The following is a 20,113-nucleotide window of genomic DNA, read 5'->3' as shown; positions in this document are numbered from 1 at the left end:
AGGCAAATAAAATTAAAAATTAAAAATTTTGGAGGAAGAGAAAGTTGAATAAAATTTATATTTTTAAGTTGGATTTTCACTCAAAGTTAACATACATCGTTTTTGAAACTTTTTACGGTCTAAAAACCTTTTGGAAAATTTGAAAAGTTTTGTGCCATTTTTTCTTTTTTCTTTTTTTTCGTAATTAAGCTTTATTTTATCAAAACCTGTGGTTTATTTTTTTTAACCAAACATAGAATCTCCATCCATCACATATTTGGTATAGAAAGTAATTATACCTAAAACAGGGGGCAGCAACATGGCGCTCTCAAGTTCGATTTCATGGTCCCCTTGCATATAAATTCCTCATCTCTCGCTTAATCTGTCTCTCGATCCGCCGCCCTTCGCCTATCGTCGAAAGAAAAAGAAAAAACGAAAAAAAAAATTCTATCTTGGCTTCGGTCCGTTCCCTGTTTCCATTGCTTTCATCCTTCAATCTTATCAATTATTTAAAAATTCAAGGTGACAGTCGCTTGATATCCTTATTTCTGTAGATCCACGGGGGCAGGGTTCCGATCCGATCTTCGTAAACGTATGTAATTGTATAACTACGAACATTTGTGCTTTTCATGTTTCATGATCGAGATCTTCTTGTTCTGCTGTTTAGAATTGATGATTTTATGCTCTATCTTCTAGAACATCTTTCTTTTACTCTTGCCAACGTAATCATCCTGAACTATTTATTTGTTTTAATTTACATTTTCAATTCATTGGATCGTCTGTTAGATCTGATCTACAAACGTTATTTGCGGTGCTGCAATTCAATCCATCGCGTTGTTGTGATCATGCATGTCGTAATGGATTGGCCATTCTTTCATGTCTGAGATCTCATTGTTTTGTAATAATTATTTGATTTGATGTCGACTTTGATCTTGTCATTGTCATTTCAATCATAGCGATTCTCTCCTGGGTTTGGCTTGCATAAAGCATCGGGCCTTTTTTCCCGTTTAATTTTAAAATATTGTGGTGGGGATCCGCAAAAAATAACCGCGTTTTTCCTAGCATAATAACTCCTGAATTTGTCTCTAATTTCGTACTTTTGGTGGGTAGATTGATCTTAGCTGTTGAGATGGCATCATCAACAGCTGGGGCGACCACAGGATGGTATAGAGGCAGGGTGAAAGCCGTTCCGTCAGGGGACTGTTTGGTAATTACGGCCATGGCTAGCAGCAAACCGGGACCCCCTCCTGAGAAGACCATTACTTTATCTTCTCTGATCGCTCCAAGATTGGTAAGCGAATCAGCGCTATTTCCTTCCTTCTTTTTGTAGAGTCAATCATTTGTCTTATCGAGTTCTCTCTCACCATTTTCTGCTTCCAAAGTCTCTTCTTCGTGTGTGCAATGATTTGTTTGTGTGCATGAAGGCTTATTGTATCATATATGTACAAGTACAGATGTATACAATATATACCAAAATTTAGTTTAATTTTGGAGGTTTATAATGTTAAAGGGTTATGGAGATAAGTAATAGCTAACGAGACCACATTTTTCTTGTTATTTTAATTTATTTAAGTAGCTGTAAAGTTATATTATGTTGTACAAATAAATGCTAACGATGTGCTATTTTGCTTTGGATGCTTGAACATTTGCAGGCTCGAAGAGGTGGTGTTGATGAGCCATTTGCATGGGATAGTAGAGAATACTTGCGAAAACTATGCATAGGAAAGGTTATTCTAGAGCGATTTCAGTCTTTTCCAATTATTGCACGGACTGTGTTATATGTGCACATTATTTTGTCGAGAAGATGCTTTGTGTTGTAGGGGTGTAACTGTACATATTTCCTGTAGGAGGTTGCATTTAGAGTAGACTATACGGTGCCATCCATTGGTCGAGAATTCGGTTCAGTTTTTCTTTGTGACAAGAATATTGCAGCTCTTGTTGTTTCTGAAGGCTGGGCAAAGGTTATGTGCTTTTTGAATCTGTGCTTAGGTTGGCCATTTTTGTTATCTGGGTTTTTTCCTTGTTATTATTGAAATTTTATATGCAGGTAAGGGAGCAAGGTCAGCAGAAGGGTGAAGTAAGTCCTTACCTTGCAGAACTATTGCGTCTCGAAGACCAAGCAAAGCAACAAGGTCTTGGCCGTTGGAGCAAGGTTACTATTTAGATGCTTGCATTCACACTCACTAATATGATTTGTTTTCTAAGTACTAATCCACATTAAATAAATAATTTGTTACCTCCAAGTCCTTTTTGAGTACATAATTAATATCCTTGATGATAAATCTTGTTTGTTACAACCTTTGGTGTATTTTAATAAAACATTGACTAAGGAAGGTTATGAAGTACATTACTGTTTATTTGTACCCAGAATTGAAGAATACTTTTTCTTGATTTTCGTCAACAAATTCTTTATATCTAAATATTTCTTGCCACCCTTTGATTGGCTTGGAATTTTTTTTAGTAGTCCTTTTATACATTTGTCTCATAAGGAACCTGAGCATCTTTGAGGATGTATTGGAATTTTGCTCGTTTTGATCCTATTTTTTCTGTTAACTTTGTTTTGCTTTTTCTCTATAATTATAAATTGCAGGAGCCCTTTCTTAGAGTTATTGTTTGTTGTTATTTTTTGGGTTCAGAGTGCTTGCATCTCTTGTTGGCGAGTTTTCTTTCTTTTTTTGCACTTTCATTCCTCCTAATCAAAGCAGTTATCTGTGGTATTGAACTATGAAGTATTGAAGAGTATTTAACTCAACAACACATGCACAAAGAAATGGTAAATTGTGTTGCAAAATATTTAATTTTTGTTTGTAGAAGTTATTGATTATATTTTTTTGGTTCATCTTGTCCTGATAAGTTTCTGAAGCAAGCTATCAAAAGGGGCTGTTCAATATGAGCTCTTGTTTCATGTGGATAAATAGAATTTTAAATGAGTGGTATGAATTGGTTATTTCTTATGGCTTTTAGATCTTCTCCTTTCTACTCTGGTTCAACTTTTGGATTTCAATTTTTCGTTCATGGGGCTTCATCAATCCTCCACTCTTAATTTTGAATTTTTTACTTGTTAAAATGTTAACCATCAATCAAAAAATAGTTTCAATGTTTTGAGCTGCGATCTTCATGCAGTGTTCAATGTTTAAGCTAGCATGTCTTGCAGTCTTATATCTTGATGAATATATTTGTATGTTAGTATAAAATATGTATGTTAACTCTTGTTGCTTTCTGTAGGTTCCTGGTGCCAGTGAGGCATCAATTAGAAACTTACCACCCTCAGCCATTGGTGATCCCAGCAACTTGGATGCCATGGGATTGTTAGCTGTTAACAAAGGAAAGCCAATGGAGGGAATTGTTGAGCAGGTTCGAGATGGCAGTACTGTTCGGGTTTACTTGCTTCCAGAGTTTCAGTTTGTTCAGGTGTTCGTTGCTGGAATCCAGGTATATATTAAATATTATGACAGCAGCTAATGAGGAAGAAGTTTTCTTGAGTTCAGAGCAAATATATTCATTTTATTTTTACTTTCCTTAGGCCCCATCTATGGGGAGAAGGGCTCCTCCTGACACTGTTGCTGAAACGGACAATTCATCTAATGACCATAATGGTGAGGTTTCAGCTGAACCAAGAGCTACTTTAACTTCTGCACAAAGGCTTGCAGTCTCTTCTACATCATCTGGTGAAGTTGCTCCTGAAACGTTTGGAGTAGAAGCCAAACATTTTACAGAGATTCGTGTTCTGAATAGAGATGTAAGTCATCTGATGCTGATTGATATATTATTCTTTCAATTGGTCTAATTCAGGATGGATTTTCAGGTTCGGATTGTCCTGGAAGGAGTTGACAAATTTAGCAATTTGATTGGGTCAGTGTACTATTCTGATGGGGAAACAGCGAAAGATCTGGCAATGGAGCTGATAGAAAATGTAAGCCATTTTGTATCTTTTTGGGGTATCTTAACCGTACATATTTGTGCAATTCTTACTTGGTATAGTCCTGCTAATATCTAGTTCGTTTATTTTGTTCCATGTTTAGCTAACTGCTTGGTTTTCTGTTTTTCTTATGTGATTCAGAGTAGTATGATATTTCATCTACTGTTCTTGTGGTATTTTATAATGTATTTCTGAACTTCTTTTGCTATTTGAAATTTGTAGTTTTGAGGTTTTTTGTCCTTTTTCTTATGTCAGCTACTGCATAGTTCTCTTTTGTTCGTTAATTTATTTTGAATGAGATATGTGTCTTTGAAAATATCCAAAGGAGTACTTCATCCCTACATTAAATGCAGGGTTTAGCTAAATATGTTGAGTGGAGTGCGAATATGATGGAAGAAGATGCCAAGCGACGGCTGAAGGCTGCAGAGCTTCATGCGAAGAAAACCCGGCTAAGATTATGGGCTAACTATGTACCTCCACCAACGAATTCGAAGGCAATTCATGATCAGAATTTCATGGGGAAGGTAATAATTTGTCAACTAGTCTTAATATAGATGAAGTTGCTGTTTTTATTATATTACTATTTCTCACCTTTCTATTTTTTTTTATTATTGTTATTTTTCTCTATCATCTTAACTTGGGGTTTGCAGGTGGTAGAAGTTGTAAGTGGTGATTGCATTATTGTGGCTGATGACTCAGTTCCATATGGAAGTCCACTGGCAGAGAGGCGTGTCAACTTATCAAGTATTAGGTGCCCAAAAATGGGTAATCCTCGTAGGGATGAGAAGCCTGCTCCTTATGCCCGTGAAGCAAAAGAGTTCTTGAGAACGCGCCTTATTGGTCGACAAGTATGATATTAGTTACTAATCTGTACCTGGTGATTCTGGAGTGAAGTTTAATTTGAGATTGCAATTCTATTTGTAGGTTAAAGTCCAAATGGAGTATTCTAGGAAAGTCAGCATGGTGGATGGACCTGCAACTGCTCCTCCAGATTCTAGAGTGATGGATTTTGGATCTGTCTTCCTATTGTCTTCTACTAAGGGTGAGGGCGAGGATAATTCTGCTAAAAACAGCAGTGAACAACAAGCTGGGGTGAATGTTGGTGAGCTAGTGGTATCACGTGGTTTTGGCACAGTGATTAGGCATCGTGATTTTGAGGAGAGATCAAACTACTATGATGCACTTCTTGCTGCTGAATCACGTGCTATTGCTGGAAAGAAGGGAATTCATTCTGCCAAGGATCCTCCTGTCATGCATGTAACAGACCTTTTGACAGTAAGAAACTTTACCATCCATTATACTAAATTTCTTCTATCCTTCCAGTGTTACTAATGACACATTTTACCTTATTGAATGAATTCAAAGTATCATGTGTTTGTTTCCAGGCACCAGCCAAAAAGTCTCGAGACTTTTTGCCATTCCTACACCGGAGTGGGAGGAGGATTCCAGCTGTTGTTGAATATGTTCTCAGTGGTCACCGTTTCAAATTGTTGATTCCAAAGGAGACATGTAGCATTGCTTTCGCTTTCTCGGGTGTGAGATGTCCTGGTCGTGATGAGCCATATTCAGACGAAGCAATTTCCCTAATGCGTCGAAAGACAATGCAGAGAGATGTGGAGGTATTTTCCCTTTCCAATATTTTGGTAGATTCTTCTGATGCCATTGATCTAAAAATGGTTCATTTGCATAGATTGAAGTGGAAACTGTTGATAGAACGGGAACCTTTTTGGGATCCCTATGGGAAGCAAGGACCAACATGGCAGTGGTTCTAGTTGAGGCTGGCTTGGCAAAGATCCAAACTTCCTTCAGCAGTGATAGAATTCCTGATGCTCACCTTCTTGAACAAGCGGAAAGATCTGCTAAGCGTCAGAAACTCAAGGTTAGACATTGAAAAATGTGAATGAGTCATGTCTGTATAAGATAATGCTGATTTGAGACTTTGCAGATTTGGGAGAACTATGTTGAAGGGGAGGAAGTGTCCAATGGTGCAGCTGTTGAAAGCAAACAGAAGGAAGTGCTCAAGGTTTGCAACTTGGATGTGGATGTTTCTGAGGAACTTTTTCTTTTTGCTGTTGCTAACCTTTTCTATTGTCACACTCAGGTAATTGTCACCGAGGTTTTGGGTGGTGGCAAGTTTTATGTCCAGACAATTGGGGACCAAAAAGCCACTTCTCTACAGCAGCAACTTGCAGCTTTGAATCTTCAAGAAGTCCCTTTAATTGGTGCTTTTAATCCTAAAAAAGGTGATATTGTCCTTGCTCAATTTAGTGCTGACAACTCGTGGAACAGGGCAATGGTGAGTGTTTGGAATATGCCTTCTTTTAAAATCCAATAGGAACTTTCTTTACATTAAAAAATCCAATATGAACCATTTTTACATTCATACATCTGTAAGGTAGTCTTACTGAATGATAGTTATTAACATTAACAATGGAGCAAACAAATTCATTTGTTGATTGTGTTCAAAACATGATTTATGATAGTATATTGAAGATATCAGATATCATATCTTATCTAAATGTAACTTTGTTTCTGTAGTTGGTCTGAGTTCTGGGTGTAGAAGAATAAACTTGCAATTGTACTGCTTTGCCTTTTGGGGTTTTTTACCAGTTATTTTAAACTTAGTTTTGTTTGTTGTTCCTTTGATGAACAAAAACAATATGTTCTATGGAATTGGACGTCAAAACTTTAGTTGCTGACTTTTCTCTGGTGTCCCAAGAGATTTAGGAACTGCAAGGTTTTGCTGAATGACCTCTTGGGATGTTGGGAAGGTTAATTTTAGAAGATCGTTGTCCACTTGTCCTGTGCTTGCCTAATTAGGGCCTGCATTCGAGACTGGTGTTAGAGTTTTTAGATCAAGGGTTTTAATTATAATTATTCATCATTTCATAGTTTGGTTTCATTTTAAAAAATTATTTAATGAATGTTTTTTTTTTTGAGAATAATGTTTGTTCTTAAAAGTGATTCAAGAACCAGCGAATTGTTGATTGACAAAATAAGTTCTAAACAAAAATTATTAGGAAGAAAAAATTGCAGTTTTAGGGAGAAAACTGAATACAAGGTACACAAAGTAGATAAGACCGAAATTTAGGAAGAAAATTGGTTAAAATTGAAAGAGAGAATGAAGTGGGAACAACATAGGGACAAAAAATTGGATAGAACAATTAGTAGTGAAAGATACAAAAATCTAGACACAGAAAAATGGTTATGTATTAGTTTTAGATAGAGAGAAGTTAGAAGGGACTGAATTTTAGTTAGAGAGAAAAACTTGATACAAAACATGTGGGAATCACTTCACACTAGGAAGCTACCAAAGTAAGTGATTCCATTTTCCTTGCATTTTGAAATAGAAAAAGCAATCTTGACACAGAAAAATGGTCACATAAGTTTTAGATAGAAAAAGAAGTTAGAAGGGACAAGTTTTAGATAGAGAGAACTTGATACAAAGCAGTTGGAATCACCTCAGACTACAAAGTACTAAAGTATTCCATTTTCCTTGCATTTTGAAATAGAAAAAGCAATCTTGAAGTGATTATTTTTGGCCTTTCTAAATGAATTACTGATTAGAACATGAACAATGGAATGCTATTTTCCAGTTAGATTGTACTTATAATTTAAAGGCTGCTACTTCTAGTTCTAATTTACTTCTATGAAGTTCGTTAAATGGAGTTAGTTCTCTGTAGCTTATTGAGGCTATATTATAATTATCACGGGTGAATAATTTCTTTCAGTCTTGACACGTCTTCTTTTTTCTTCTCGCATGTTTGTAGATCATCAATACACCTCGAGGGGCTGTCGAGTCCCTGAAAGATATGTTCGAAGTGTTCTATATAGATTTTGGAAATCAAGAGGCTGTTCCTTACAGTCGGCTCCGGCCAGTTGATCCTTCTATGTCTTCTGCATCTGGTCTTGCTCAGCTGTGTAGTCTTGCTCACATCAAGGTTCCTAGTCTGGATGAGGATTTCGGTCAAGAAGCAGCTGAGTATCTGAGTGATTACATGCTTAATGGTGCAACGGAGTTCATGGCCACAATTGAAGAAAAGGATACTTCTGGGGGAAAAGTTAAAGGGCAGGGAACTGGGAATATTCTTATTGTGACCCTTGTTGCTGTTGGTTCGGAGCTTAGTTTAAATGCGTTGATGCTTCAGGTTTGAATAATTTCCCTGTTTCTCACTTCAAGTTGGTTTCCTGTTATATTTCGTTTCAATTGTCAGTTATAATTCTTTTCCAATAGAGATTTAGATATTTGCACTTCATTTTTTTCATTATCTGAATCAACTATCCTGACTGTAGTAGAAAAATTAGAGAATACTAAGAAAAACGGAGTATTTGGGAAAAGGCAATTAGAAGAAACGCAAAATATGCAATTCATCAGTTCTTTTGTTCATAGGATATTTGAGAGGAATTGTCCGCCAAGCAATTCATCAATTTTTTTTTTCAGAGGATATTTGGGAGTTTTTAATACGGATGTTAGAAATAGCTGGGAATATCCTCAGGATTGTAATCCTAATACGAACTAGGATGAGTTTTGTTATTTTGGATTTCTGAGGAGTTCGATTAGAATGGGAATTTATTGATGTTGTGTGGTCTAACGTTCACTATTGCTTATACGTTTTCGGGCCATGTGGGATTTTCAGGAAGGACTTGCTAGACTAGAGAAAAGGAAAAAGTGGGAATCCAAGGAGAGACAAGTTGCCTTTGGAAGTTTAGAAGTATACCAAGAGGAAGCACGGACAGATCGGCGAGGTATGTGGCAATATGGAGACATTCAGTCTGATGAGGAGGATGCTGGTCCTGTGAGAAAAGCTGGTGGCCGGCGTTGAAAGCATATGCCCCCTTAAATTAAGATTAACAACTTTATTAGTCTAAGCTTAATTAATGCTATAGTGATAATCACGTTTTTCAGTACGAGAACAGAAGTGTTGCTGCGTAAAGACCATGTGAAGTTTTGTCCTTTGCTATTTTTTTAAAATATTTTATTCTGTTTTTATTTTTATGTATTGGATGATGAGACTCTTTGAAAAAATAAAAATAAAAATTCGAGACCTTACAATAAGGCGATGATTTCTTGTATTTTCTTGTGAAACAGTTTATCACTTGTCCTTGCAGACTTTGACTTCCACATCTGATAAAGTTGTTCCTTAACCTTCTCTTTTCAGTTTACTTTTTACCCCAGGGATTTGGTAGGAATAATGTTCTTGAATGGGACAATTTTTCTTTTCTTCCTGTTTTCACCCTTTCTCTGCTCGTTTACCTACAGTCATACTGTGGCTGTATTATAAGGTTGTGATCTCACCAAAGATGTGAGAGTGTTGCCCATCGGGATAAATAAAGGGGATGGGAGAGTCGTGTTATGCACGTTGATGACCACGAAGGAGAGGAGGGGTTTCGTCCAGTAGCTTTAGCATTAGATGCACGTTGATGTGATATCTAAGCATGTTAGTCTCAAGAGGTCCAACGGATGCTTAATTATCTAAATCGGTATCAAATTTATAGTTTGTGCACGGAGTCTGATGACACAAATATAAGAACTCGATTGAAATGGAGGTTCCAAAAGTGCATCAAGAGTGGGTCCCTATGGCAGGGCTGTTGTGTTTGTTAATCAGTATTAGACATGTTGAAGTTGAACTCTGAGACTCTAGAGGTTACATCCGAACAAATGGGGCCATAACAAGGACATGATTTTGCCTCAATGAATTATGGAATCAATAAAAGGTCAATATGATTCTTAGAGGTGTTTTAACAAAAAGTGAGCAATTACCAAAATAGGAATGTCAGATTGCATGACTTGAAGAATAGTAGAACTACAAGAAACCTCAATGATCTTAATGTCTTATTGAAAAGTACATGTTGGAAATTTCAAATGAACTAACTAACCCATTGTAAAATAAACTGAAGTGTGACAATGGACCGAACACTATCCCATATTGAAAATGGAATTGATGAAATTTCTGCAAAGCATTTTGAAAGCATTGTTAAAACATGAATGAAAAGGATTAAATTAGTAAAGTAAAAAATGAGGTTAAAAGGGCTAATCAACCAAAAAACTTGAGACTAACATGCTTAGATATCGTATCAACGTGCATCTAATGCTAAAGTACAAATTACCCTCATCAATAGTTGTGATCGGCTACCAATATTCTCATCAAGCAAAATCTTAGTTGCAAATTGTTAGAATAATGGGCCGTTAAAGGCTTTTAAAGAACTAAGCCCAATCTTACTGAAGCCCAAACTTCATGTTTTTGGTAGTGGCATGAAAAACCCTAAATCCTAATCCCTCTTCTCTCAGTATATAATCAGATAGAGTAGTGGCGATCGACGGACGCGAATTTTGCCTCCCAATTGTCTCCTTTCAGCTCTGAGGTCATTATTGATTGGTTAATTCGCATTTAGCCATGTCTACCAGTGAACTCGCGTGCGCGTACGCCGCCCTGGCTCTTCACGATGATGGAATCGCAATCACTGTACGAACCATTATCTTTCTTTGTTTTTATCTTTTTTTTTTTCATTCTTTGGATTATTTGATGCCTGATTAATTTGCATATTGTGTATAGGCGGAAAAGATTGCAGCCGTTGTAGCAGCTGCGGGGCTCTGTGTGGAATCTTACTGGCCTAGCTTGTTTGCTAAATTGGCCGAGAAGAGGAACATTGGGGACCTTCTTCTTAATGTTGGCTGTGGAGGTGGCGCTGCGGCTTCTGTGGCTGTAGCTGCTCCTACCGCCAGTGCTGCTGCCGCTCCTGCCATCGAGGAAAAGAGGGTATGCGGATGAATCTTTAACCGTTCTTCATTTTGAAAGTCTCCTTTACTTCTCTGTCTGCTAGCTCTAACTTTCCATTTACGCATGATTTTGAACAAGGGTCTTTTTCGTATATATATACTCACATAACACACATCCTAATACTAGCTAGTTACTGCCAAATCAGTTGACTACGAAAAATTGAACTGTTTAACTGTTGCAAATATAGGTTTTTTTTTTTCTTGCAACCAACCGTTAGGTAGTTCATAATATTCCTTTGAACTTTGGAAGTTAAGGATTTCATGTATCCAAGAGATTCAATAAAAAACTGAAAATTGATGAGGGTAATTTGTACTTTTGGAAATTTTAAGTTATTTTCGTTGATTGAGATATTAGTGACTTAGATCTTTATCGTTGCTTTAGTTTCATTCGCCTCGTTGTTCCTTTTTTGTCAATTGTTCATTTAAGCCAATTGTGCAGGAGGAGCCAAAGGAGGAGAGCGATGATGACATGGGATTCAGCTTATTCGATTAAGAGGCTTTCTTTATTTTGTAGGATTTTAACAGGAAACTATTTGGGTGGCTAGCTTAATTTTGATTTTTCGCTACTAATTTATCTCAAGATTTGTCTCTTTAATTGGGAGTTTTGAGTTTTGATTTGCCTTCAATGTACCGGTAACTGCATATTTTCATTCTTTTTTCTTAATTACTCCACATTGCAATGAGATCAAAATTTATGAGAGGAGTTATTTGGTTAAACCCGGGAACCACGTTTCTCGGTTGCAATGAGATCAAAATTTATGAGAGGAGTTATTTGGTTAAACCCGGGAACCACGTTTCTTGGTTTTTGTTTTCTAGGTTTAGTTGATAATCACTCTCTGAAATTACTTATTTTTCATTTTGAATTCTCCTCCTCGGTGTAAATTCTTATTGAAAATGATATTGATGAAAACTCATTGATATCAATAGTATTTTTGATATCTTTTGAAATAGTTCTAGGGTTTAGGGGTTCAGGGTTTACTGGAAACATTTAAAATCTTACAAAATTTTTTCTTTTAAGAAAACAGAACTTTTTAAAAATAGTAAAAAAGATTACACCAAAAGATTACTAAGAAGTTGAAAGGTATACAGTGAGAAGTTAAAGGAAAGCTTTCTGGTTAAAAATTGAAGCAGTTTGTACTTTTTTGTTAGACTGATTCGAATTGCATAATAAGTTATTTTAACATAAAACAAATCCTACTAAATTGGTTTGAATTGATTTCAATTAGTCTTTCAAATTGGTTTGAATTTCAAATATTTTAGGAACATTATACATGTATAATTCTCTTAGTTAATTGTATACAATTGTAATTTTCATTAGAAAATCATAATAAATGACCATAAATCATAAAACTTAAAACCTTAACGAACTCACAGTTTTTATTTGTTTTAGTCATGCAACTCCCTACTTCAATAACTATAGGTTGATAAGTGTGCATTCCTATCTCTCTAACACAAAAAAGTGAGTTAAGAGTCGTGAATGGTGCTTATTATTGGTGGTGGACTAAGGTAGCACAAAAATCATTCAAAAAATGGCATTGTAGCCTACAAGATATGACCAAAAGTCTAAAAATTTACATCTATTTGATACGGTGTCTTATTTTGAGGAATGTTGAAGTTTTTCTCAAAATGATTATTTTGAGGAATGTTAAAGTTTTTCTCAAAAAAATTGATTAGTAAAGTTCATGACTCAATTTTTTATTTTGGAGTCCAAACAAATCTTCCAACAATTTTAGAGTTTGGTGTTTGGGGTTTTGGAGTTAGGATTTAAGGTTAAGGTTTATATGGTTTAGGGTTTCATGAATTATAATAGTGTGCACCATAAATGCATATTATTATAATCCTCACCCCAAACATCCATGAGTTATACGTCATTAATAACCCACCCATAATTGAAAGGTAAATAAGTATCTACTTTTGGAGTACGAACATCAATGATGTAATATCATCATAATAACTTTTAAAAAGAATTGATTGATTACGTCCACAAACAAGTTCAATTGGCCTATAATATGCACATTATTATACCAAGAAAGAAGATTGAGTTAATGGTACTAAAATATCACATTATTCAAATTATATCACATTTCTTTTCAATAGTTTAAAATAACATTTTTTAAACATACATTAAAACAGCAAAAAAAGAAAATGGACAAGAATGTTACAAGGCCTGCTTGCCCCTGGTCACACTCTCATTGACAATCATTAATGTTATCTTGTAATTCCAATTTTTGGGTCAAGGGAACTTCTCTACTCCACCCAACATAAACTCATCCTCTAAACACTTCATCACTCCAATCACTTTAATAAAAAAAAGTAAATTATGTTTCGGTAGGTGTAGTTCCAAAATTTCAAATATATTCTATTAGAAGCCTAGGGCCTAGGTGTCGGGTGGGGCTCGTTCGTGGTGCACAACGGTTGCACCAAAAATGGTCCAAAAATGGCCAAGGCTTTAGCATACGAAAAATCGGCCCATTTTTAACCTTGTGAAAAAAGTCCCGAAAATTCACAGATAACTACTAGGTGGCCTCACTTTGAGTAATATTAAAGTTTCTTCCCACAAAAACCGCTCGGAGATGCCCCGGACTTAGTTTTTATTTTCGTCCCAATACTTTTCTTCCAATGGTTTAGTTGTAGTTCTTTGATCTTGTGGAAGCTATTTAGACCGATGATAGTCGGTGGACAGGTGTGGAAACCTGTCTATATTGCACCCTGTATGACACAATAAAAAATTTCAGGGCCTAGGGGTCGGGTGGGGCTCATTCGTGGTGCACAACGGTTGCGTCGAAAACGGTCCAAAAATGGCCAAGGATTTAGATTACGAAAAATCGGCCGATTTTTAACCTTGTGAAAAAAGTCCTGAAAATTCACAGATAACTACTAGGTGGCCTTACTTTGAGTAATATTAAAGTTTATTCCCGCAAAAACAGCTCGGAGATGCCCCAGACTCAATTTTTATTTTCGTCCCAATACTTTTCTTCACATGGTTTAGTTGTGTTTCAATGATCTTGTGGAACCTATTTAGATCGATGATAGTCGGCAGACAGGTGTGGAAACAAGTCTATATTGCACCCTTTATGACATAGAAAAAAATCCCACGGCCTAGCGGTCGGGTGGGGCTCGTTCGTGGTGCACAACGGTTGCGTTAAAAACAGTCCAAAAAAGGCCAAGGCTTTAGCCTACGAAAAATCGGCCGATTTTTAACCTTGTGAAAAAAGTCCAAAAAATTACCAGATAACTACTAGGTGGCCTCACTTTGAGTAATATTAAAGTTTCTTCCCACAAAAACCGCTATGAGATGCCCCAGACTCAGTTTTTATTTTCGTCCAAATACTTTTCTTCCAATGGTTTAATTGTGTTTCTTTGATCTTGTGGAACATATTTAGACCGATGATAGTCGGCGGACAGATATGGAAACCCGTCTATATTGCACCCTGTATGTAACAGAAAATTTTTTTAGGGCCTAGGGGTCGGGTGGGGCTCGTTCGTGATGCACAACGGTTGCGCCAAAAACAGTCCAAAAATGGCCAAGACTTTAGCCTACGAATAATCGGCCGATTTTTAACCTTGTGAAAAAAGTCCCGAAAATTCACAGATAACTACTAGGTGGCCTCACTTTGAGTAATATTGAAGTTTCTTCCCACAAAACCGCTCGGAGATGCCCCAGACTCAGTTTTTATTTTCGTCCCAATACTTTTCTTCCAATGGTTTAGTTGTGTTTCTTTGATCTTGTGGAACCTATTTAGACCGATTATAGTCGGCGGACAGGTGTGGAAACCCGTCTATATTGCACCCTGTATGTCACAGAAAAAAATTTCAGGGCCTAGGGGTCGGGTGGGGCTCGTTCGTAGGGCACAACGATTGCGCCAAAAACAGTCCAAAAATGGCCAAGGCTTTAGCCTACGAAAAATCGGCCGATTTTTAACCATGTGAGAAACGTCCTGAAAAGTCACAGATAACTACCAGGCGGCCTCACTTTGAGTAATATGAAAGTTTTTTTCCCACAAAAACCGCTCGGAGATGCCCAGACTCAGTTTTTATTTTCGTCCCAATACTTTTCTTCCCATGGACTAGTTGTGTTTCTTTGATCTTGTGCAACCTGTTTAGGCCGATGATAGCCCGCGGATAGGTGTGGAAACCCATCTATATTGCACCCAGTATGACACAGAAAAAAAGCCCAGGGCCTAGGGGTCGGGTGGGGCTTGTTCGGGGTGCACAACGGTTGCGCCAAAAAACGGTCCAAAAATGGCCAAGGCTTTACCATACGAAAAATCGGCCGATTTTTAACCATGTGAGAAACGTCCCGAAAATTCACAGATAACTACTAGGAGGCCTCACTCTGAGTAATATCAAAGTTTTTTCCCACAAGAACCGCTCGCAGACTCCCGGACTCAGGTTTTATTTTCGTCGCAATACTTTTCTTCCCTTGGACTAGTTCTGTTTCTTTGATCTTGTGCAACCTGTTTAGGCCGATGATAGCCCGCGGATAGGTGTGGAAACCCATCTATATTGCACCCAGTATGGACAGAAAAAAAAGCCCAGGGCCTAGGGGTCGGGTGGGGCTCGTTCGGGGTGCACAACGGTTGCGCCAAAAACGGTCCAAAAATGGCCAAGGCTTTACCATACGAAAAATCGGCCGATTTTTAACCATGTGAGAAACGTCCCGAAAATTCACAGATAACTACTAGGAGGCCTCACTCTGAGTAATATCAAAGTTTTTTCCAACAAGAACCGCTCGGAGATGCCCGGACTCAGTTTTTATTTTCGTCCCAATACTTTTCTTCCAATGGACTAGTTGTGTTTCTTTGATCTTGTGCAACCTCTTTAGGCCGATGATAGCCCGCGGATAGGTGTGGAAACCCATCTATATTGCACCCAGTATGACACAGAAAAAAAGCCCAGGGCCTAAGGGTCGGGTGGGGCTCGTTCGGGGTGCACAACGGTTGCGCCAAAAACGGTCCAAAAATGGCCAAGGCTTTACCATACGAAAAATCGGCCGATTTTTAACCATGTGAGGAACGTCCCGAAAATTCACAGATAACTACTAGGAGGCCTCACTCTGAGTAATATCAAAGTTTTTTCCCACAAGAACCGCTCGGAGATGCCCAGACCCAGTTTTTATTTTCGTCCCAATACTTTTCTTCCAATGGACTAGTTGTGTTTCTTTGATCTTGTGCAACCTCTTTAGGCCGATGATAGCCCGCGGATAGGTGTGGAAACCCATCTATATTGCACCCAGTACGACAGAGAAAAAAAGCCCAGGGCCTAGGGGTCGGGTGGGGCTCGTTCGTAGGGCACAACGGTTGCGCCAAAAACGGTCCAAAAATGGCCAAGGCTTTACCATACGAAAAATCGGCCGATTTTTAACCATGTGAGAAGAAACGTCCCGAAAAGTTCACAGATAACTACTAGGTGGCCTCACTTTGAGTAATATCAAAGTTTTTTTCCCACAAAAACCGCTCGGAGATGCCCAGACTCAGTTTTTATTTTCGTCCCAATACTTTTCTTCCCATGGACTAGTTGTGTTTCTTTGATCTTGTGCAACCTGTTTAGGCCGATGATAGCCCGCGGATAGGTGTGGAAACCCATCTATATTGCACCCAGTATGACACAAGAAAAAAAGCCCAGGGCCGGGGTCGGGTGGGGCTCGTTCGGGGTGCACAACGGTTGCGCCAAAAACGGTCCAAAAATGGCCAAGGCTTTACCATACGAAAAATCGGCCGATTGGCCGATTTTTAACCATGTAAGGAACGTCCCGAAAATTCACAGATAACTACTAGGAGGCCTCACTCTGAGTAATATCAAAGTTTTTTCCCACAAGAACTGCTCGGAGATGCCCGGACTCAGTTTTTATTTTCGTCCCAATACTTTTCTTCCAATGGACTAGTTTGTGTTTCTTTGATCTTGTGCAACCTCTTTAGGCCGATGATAGCCCGCGGATAGGTGTGGAAACCCATCTATATTGCACCCAGTATGACACAGAAAAAAAGCCCAGGGCCTAGGGGTCGGTGGGGCTCGTTCGGGGTGCACAACGGTTGCGCCAAAAACGGTCCAAAAAATGGCCAAGGGCTTTACCATACGAAAAATCGGCCGATTTTTAACCATGTGAGAAACGTCCCGAAAATTCACAGATAACTACTAGGAGGCCTCACTCTGAGTAATATCAAAGTTTTTTCCCACAAGAACCGCTCGCAGACTCCCGGACTCACTTTTTATTTTCGTCCCAATACTTTTCTTCCCATGGACTAGTTGTGTTTCTTTGATCTTGTGCAACCTGTTTTAGGCCGATGATAGCCCGCGAGATAGGTGTGGAAACCCATCTATATTGCACCCAGTACGACACAGAAAAAAAGCCCAGGGCCTAGGGGTCGGGTGGGGCTCGTTCGGGGTGCACAACGGTTGCGCCAAAAACGGTCCAAAAATGGCCAAGGCTTTACCATACGAAAAATCGGCCGATTTTTAACCATGTGAGAAACGTCCCGAAAATTCACAGATAACTACTAGGAGGCCTCACTCTGAGTAATATCAAAGTTTTTTCCCACAAGAACCGCTCGGAGATGCCCGGACTCAGTTTTTATTTTCGTCCCAATACTTTTCTTCCCATGGACTAGTTGTGTTTCTTTGATCTTGTGCAATCTCTTTTAGGCCGATGATAGCCCGCGGATAGGTGTGGAAACCCATCTATATTGCACCCAGTATGACACAGAAAAAAAGCCCAGGGCCTAGGGGTCGGGGTGGGGCTCGTTCGGGGTGCACAACGGTTGCGCCAAAAACGGTCCAAAAATGGGCAAGGCTTTACCATACGAAAAATCGGCCGATTTTTAACCATGTGAGAAACGTCCAGAAAATTCACAGATAACTACTAGGAGGCCTCACTCTGAGTAATATCAAAGTTTTTTCCCACAAGAACCGCTCAGAGACGCCCGGACTCAGTTTTTATTTTCGTCCCAATACTTTTCTTCCCATGGACTAGTTGTGTTTCTTTGATCTTGTGCAACCTGTTTAGGCCGATGATAGCCCGCGAGTAGGTGTGGAAACCCATCTATATTGCACCCAGTATGACCCAGAAAAAAAGCCCAGGGCCTAGGGGTCGGGTGGGGCTCGTTCGGGGTGCACAACGGTTGCGCCAAAAACGGTCCAAAAATGGCCAAGGCTTTACCATACGAAAAATCGGCCGATTTTTAAACCATGTGAGAGAAACGTCCCGAAAATTCACAGATAACTACTAGGAGGCCTCACTCTGAGTAATATCAAAGTTTTTTTCCCACAAGAACCGCTCGGAGACGCCCGGACTCAGTTTTTATTTTCGTCCCAATACTTTTCTTCCCATGGACTAGTTGTGTTTCTTTGATCTTGTGCAACCTGTCTAGGCCGATGATAGCCCGCGGATAGGTGTGGAAACCCATCTATATTGAACCCAGTATGGCCCAGAAAAAAAGCCCAGGGCCTAGGGGTCGGGTGGGGCTCGTTCGGGGTGCACAACGGTTGCGCCAAAAACGGTCCAAAAATGGCCAAGGCTTTACCATACGAAAAATCGGCCGATTTTTAACCATGTGAGAAACGTCCCAAAAATTCACAGATAACTACTAGGAGGCCTCACTCTGAGTAATATCAAAGTTTTTTCCCACAAGAACCGCTCGGAGACGCCCGGACTCAGTTTTTATTTTCGTCCCAATACTTTTGGGGAATTGACAAAAATAGGCCAAAAATGGGGTAGAAATAGAGTTTTAGGATTGATTGTAGAAAAGTTGAGATTTAGGATAAATTGGAGGTGAAATGACGAAAATACCCTCTTTTATTTTCCTTCCTCTTTTCTTCTTTTTCCTTTTCTTCAACCCGAAGACAGAAGGCCGTTCAAAAGAAAAACGTAAACTCGCATTTGAACTCTCCCGCGTCTGCAGTTACCCTCTTCAACTCTCTCCCGCCTCCGGTGAACGTTTTTCTCTTCCGTCCATTTCTTCTCCACTTCCATCCATTTCTTCTTCACGACTCTCCGCTATATTTTCCGATTTCAACTTGTTCACCGAACGTCTCCATTTCTTCTGCACGGGGTCTCCATTTCGACTTCATCTCCGGCGGACGCTTCTCCACTTCCATCCATTTCGATTTCAGGTTTGTTTTCACCGGACCTCTCCATTTCTTATCCACTCCTCTACATTGGCAGTGCCGTATCCATCATCTTTGAAGTCAAGTGAGTAATAAAATCTCAGTTTTTTTTTTAGAGTTAGTCTGTTGTAGCTTATTTATTATTACAGTATTCCATCTTGTTTGTTTAAGTTGTCTGTTAAGATGTGAGTTTTTTGTTTTTGGCACATTTTGGAGAAGAAATGCATGTCATATGCACACAGACATAGAGAACCGTGGGAGCCATTCTGTTTTTAGGAAGAAAAAAACCATTTCCTTTGCAATGTACTGTAATAATAGAAAAACCATTACCTTGGAGTTTTAGAACTTGAATTCGAACATATATTTGGTATCCCATATAAAACTCTGCAAAGTTACCAGTACAATAGATATGCTGCTAAACATGCATTCTAAATATTGTATTCTAAAGACATTATCATAAGCTGCATTGTTGAAAGACCATTTCCTTTGCCTTGAAGTTTTCCATCATCTCTCACCTATCAGCACCTATCTCTCACCTTCCAAAATTTTGAGTAGAAGTCCCAATATAAGAGTGTTAACTTCCCTAAACCGTTTAGAATGCATGTTTAGCTAGTCTACTAGGTGTTAAGGCTATAGGGTTAGCAATTGTATTAGACTTAGCAACTTTGCCTTGAAGTTTTCCATCATCTCTCACCTATCAGCACCTATCTCTCACCTTCCAAAATTTTGAGTAGAAGTCCCAATATAAGAGTGTAAACTTCCTAAACCGTTTAGAATGCATGTTTAGCTAGTCTACTAGGTGTTAAGGCTATAGGGTTAGCAATTGTATTAGACTTAGCAACTTTGCCTTGAAGTTTTCCATCATCTCTCACCTATCAGCACCTATCTCTCACCTTCCAAAATTTTGAGTAGAAGTCCCAATATAAGAGTGTAAACTTCCTAAACGGTTTAGAATGCATGTTTAGCTAGTCTACTAGGTGTTAAGGCTATAGGGTTAGCAATTGTATTAGACTTAGCAACTTTGCCTTGAAGTTTTCCATCATCTCTCACCTATCAGCACCTATCTCTCACCTTCCAAAAATTTTGAGTAGAAGTCCCAATATAAGAGTGTAAACTTCCTAAACGGTTTAGAATGCATGTTTAGCTAGTCTACTAGGTGTTAAGGCTATAGGGTTAGCAATTGTATTAGACTTAGCAACTTTGCCTTGAAGTTTTCCATCATCTCTCACCTATCAGCACCTATCTCTCACCTTCCAAAATTTTGAGTAGAAGTCCCAATATAAGAGTGTTAACTTCCTTAAACCGTTTAGAATGCATGTTTAGCTAGTCTTCTA

General features: G+C 38.6%; 2 protein-coding genes across 2 annotated transcripts; both read left to right on the top strand.

The window, feature by feature from the left end:
* Positions 1–349: 349 nt before the first annotated feature.
* On the top strand, positions 350–8,971 carry LOC101205177 (ribonuclease TUDOR 1). Its single transcript, XM_004137965.3, has 17 exons — positions 350–571; positions 1,090–1,270; positions 1,632–1,706; positions 1,827–1,940; positions 2,027–2,131; positions 3,205–3,411; positions 3,503–3,718; positions 3,785–3,892; positions 4,252–4,422; positions 4,549–4,746; positions 4,823–5,173; positions 5,284–5,517; positions 5,589–5,777; positions 5,844–5,921; positions 6,000–6,194; positions 7,669–8,046; positions 8,536–8,971. The coding sequence occupies exons 2-17, from the start codon at positions 1,109–1,111 to the stop codon at positions 8,719–8,721; spliced, it is 2,967 nt and encodes a 988-aa protein (XP_004138013.1). The 5' UTR covers positions 350–571; positions 1,090–1,108; the 3' UTR covers positions 8,722–8,971.
* A 1,181-nt stretch (positions 8,972–10,152) lies between these two features.
* Positions 10,153–11,420, top strand: LOC101204932 (60S acidic ribosomal protein P1). The gene is made up of 3 exons (XM_004137964.3): positions 10,153–10,362; positions 10,453–10,656; positions 11,116–11,420. Exons 1-3 carry the CDS (start codon positions 10,294–10,296, stop codon positions 11,167–11,169), a joined length of 327 nt encoding a protein of 108 aa, XP_004138012.2. The 5' UTR covers positions 10,153–10,293; the 3' UTR covers positions 11,170–11,420.
* The last annotated feature ends 8,693 nt before the right edge of the window (positions 11,421–20,113 follow it).

This window comes from Cucumis sativus, chromosome 1 (assembly GCF_000004075.3).
Source record: "Cucumis sativus cultivar 9930 chromosome 1, Cucumber_9930_V3, whole genome shotgun sequence".
Classification (NCBI taxonomy): domain Eukaryota; kingdom Viridiplantae; phylum Streptophyta; class Magnoliopsida; order Cucurbitales; family Cucurbitaceae; genus Cucumis; species Cucumis sativus.
This window is presented reverse-complemented; position numbering and strand designations above follow the sequence as displayed.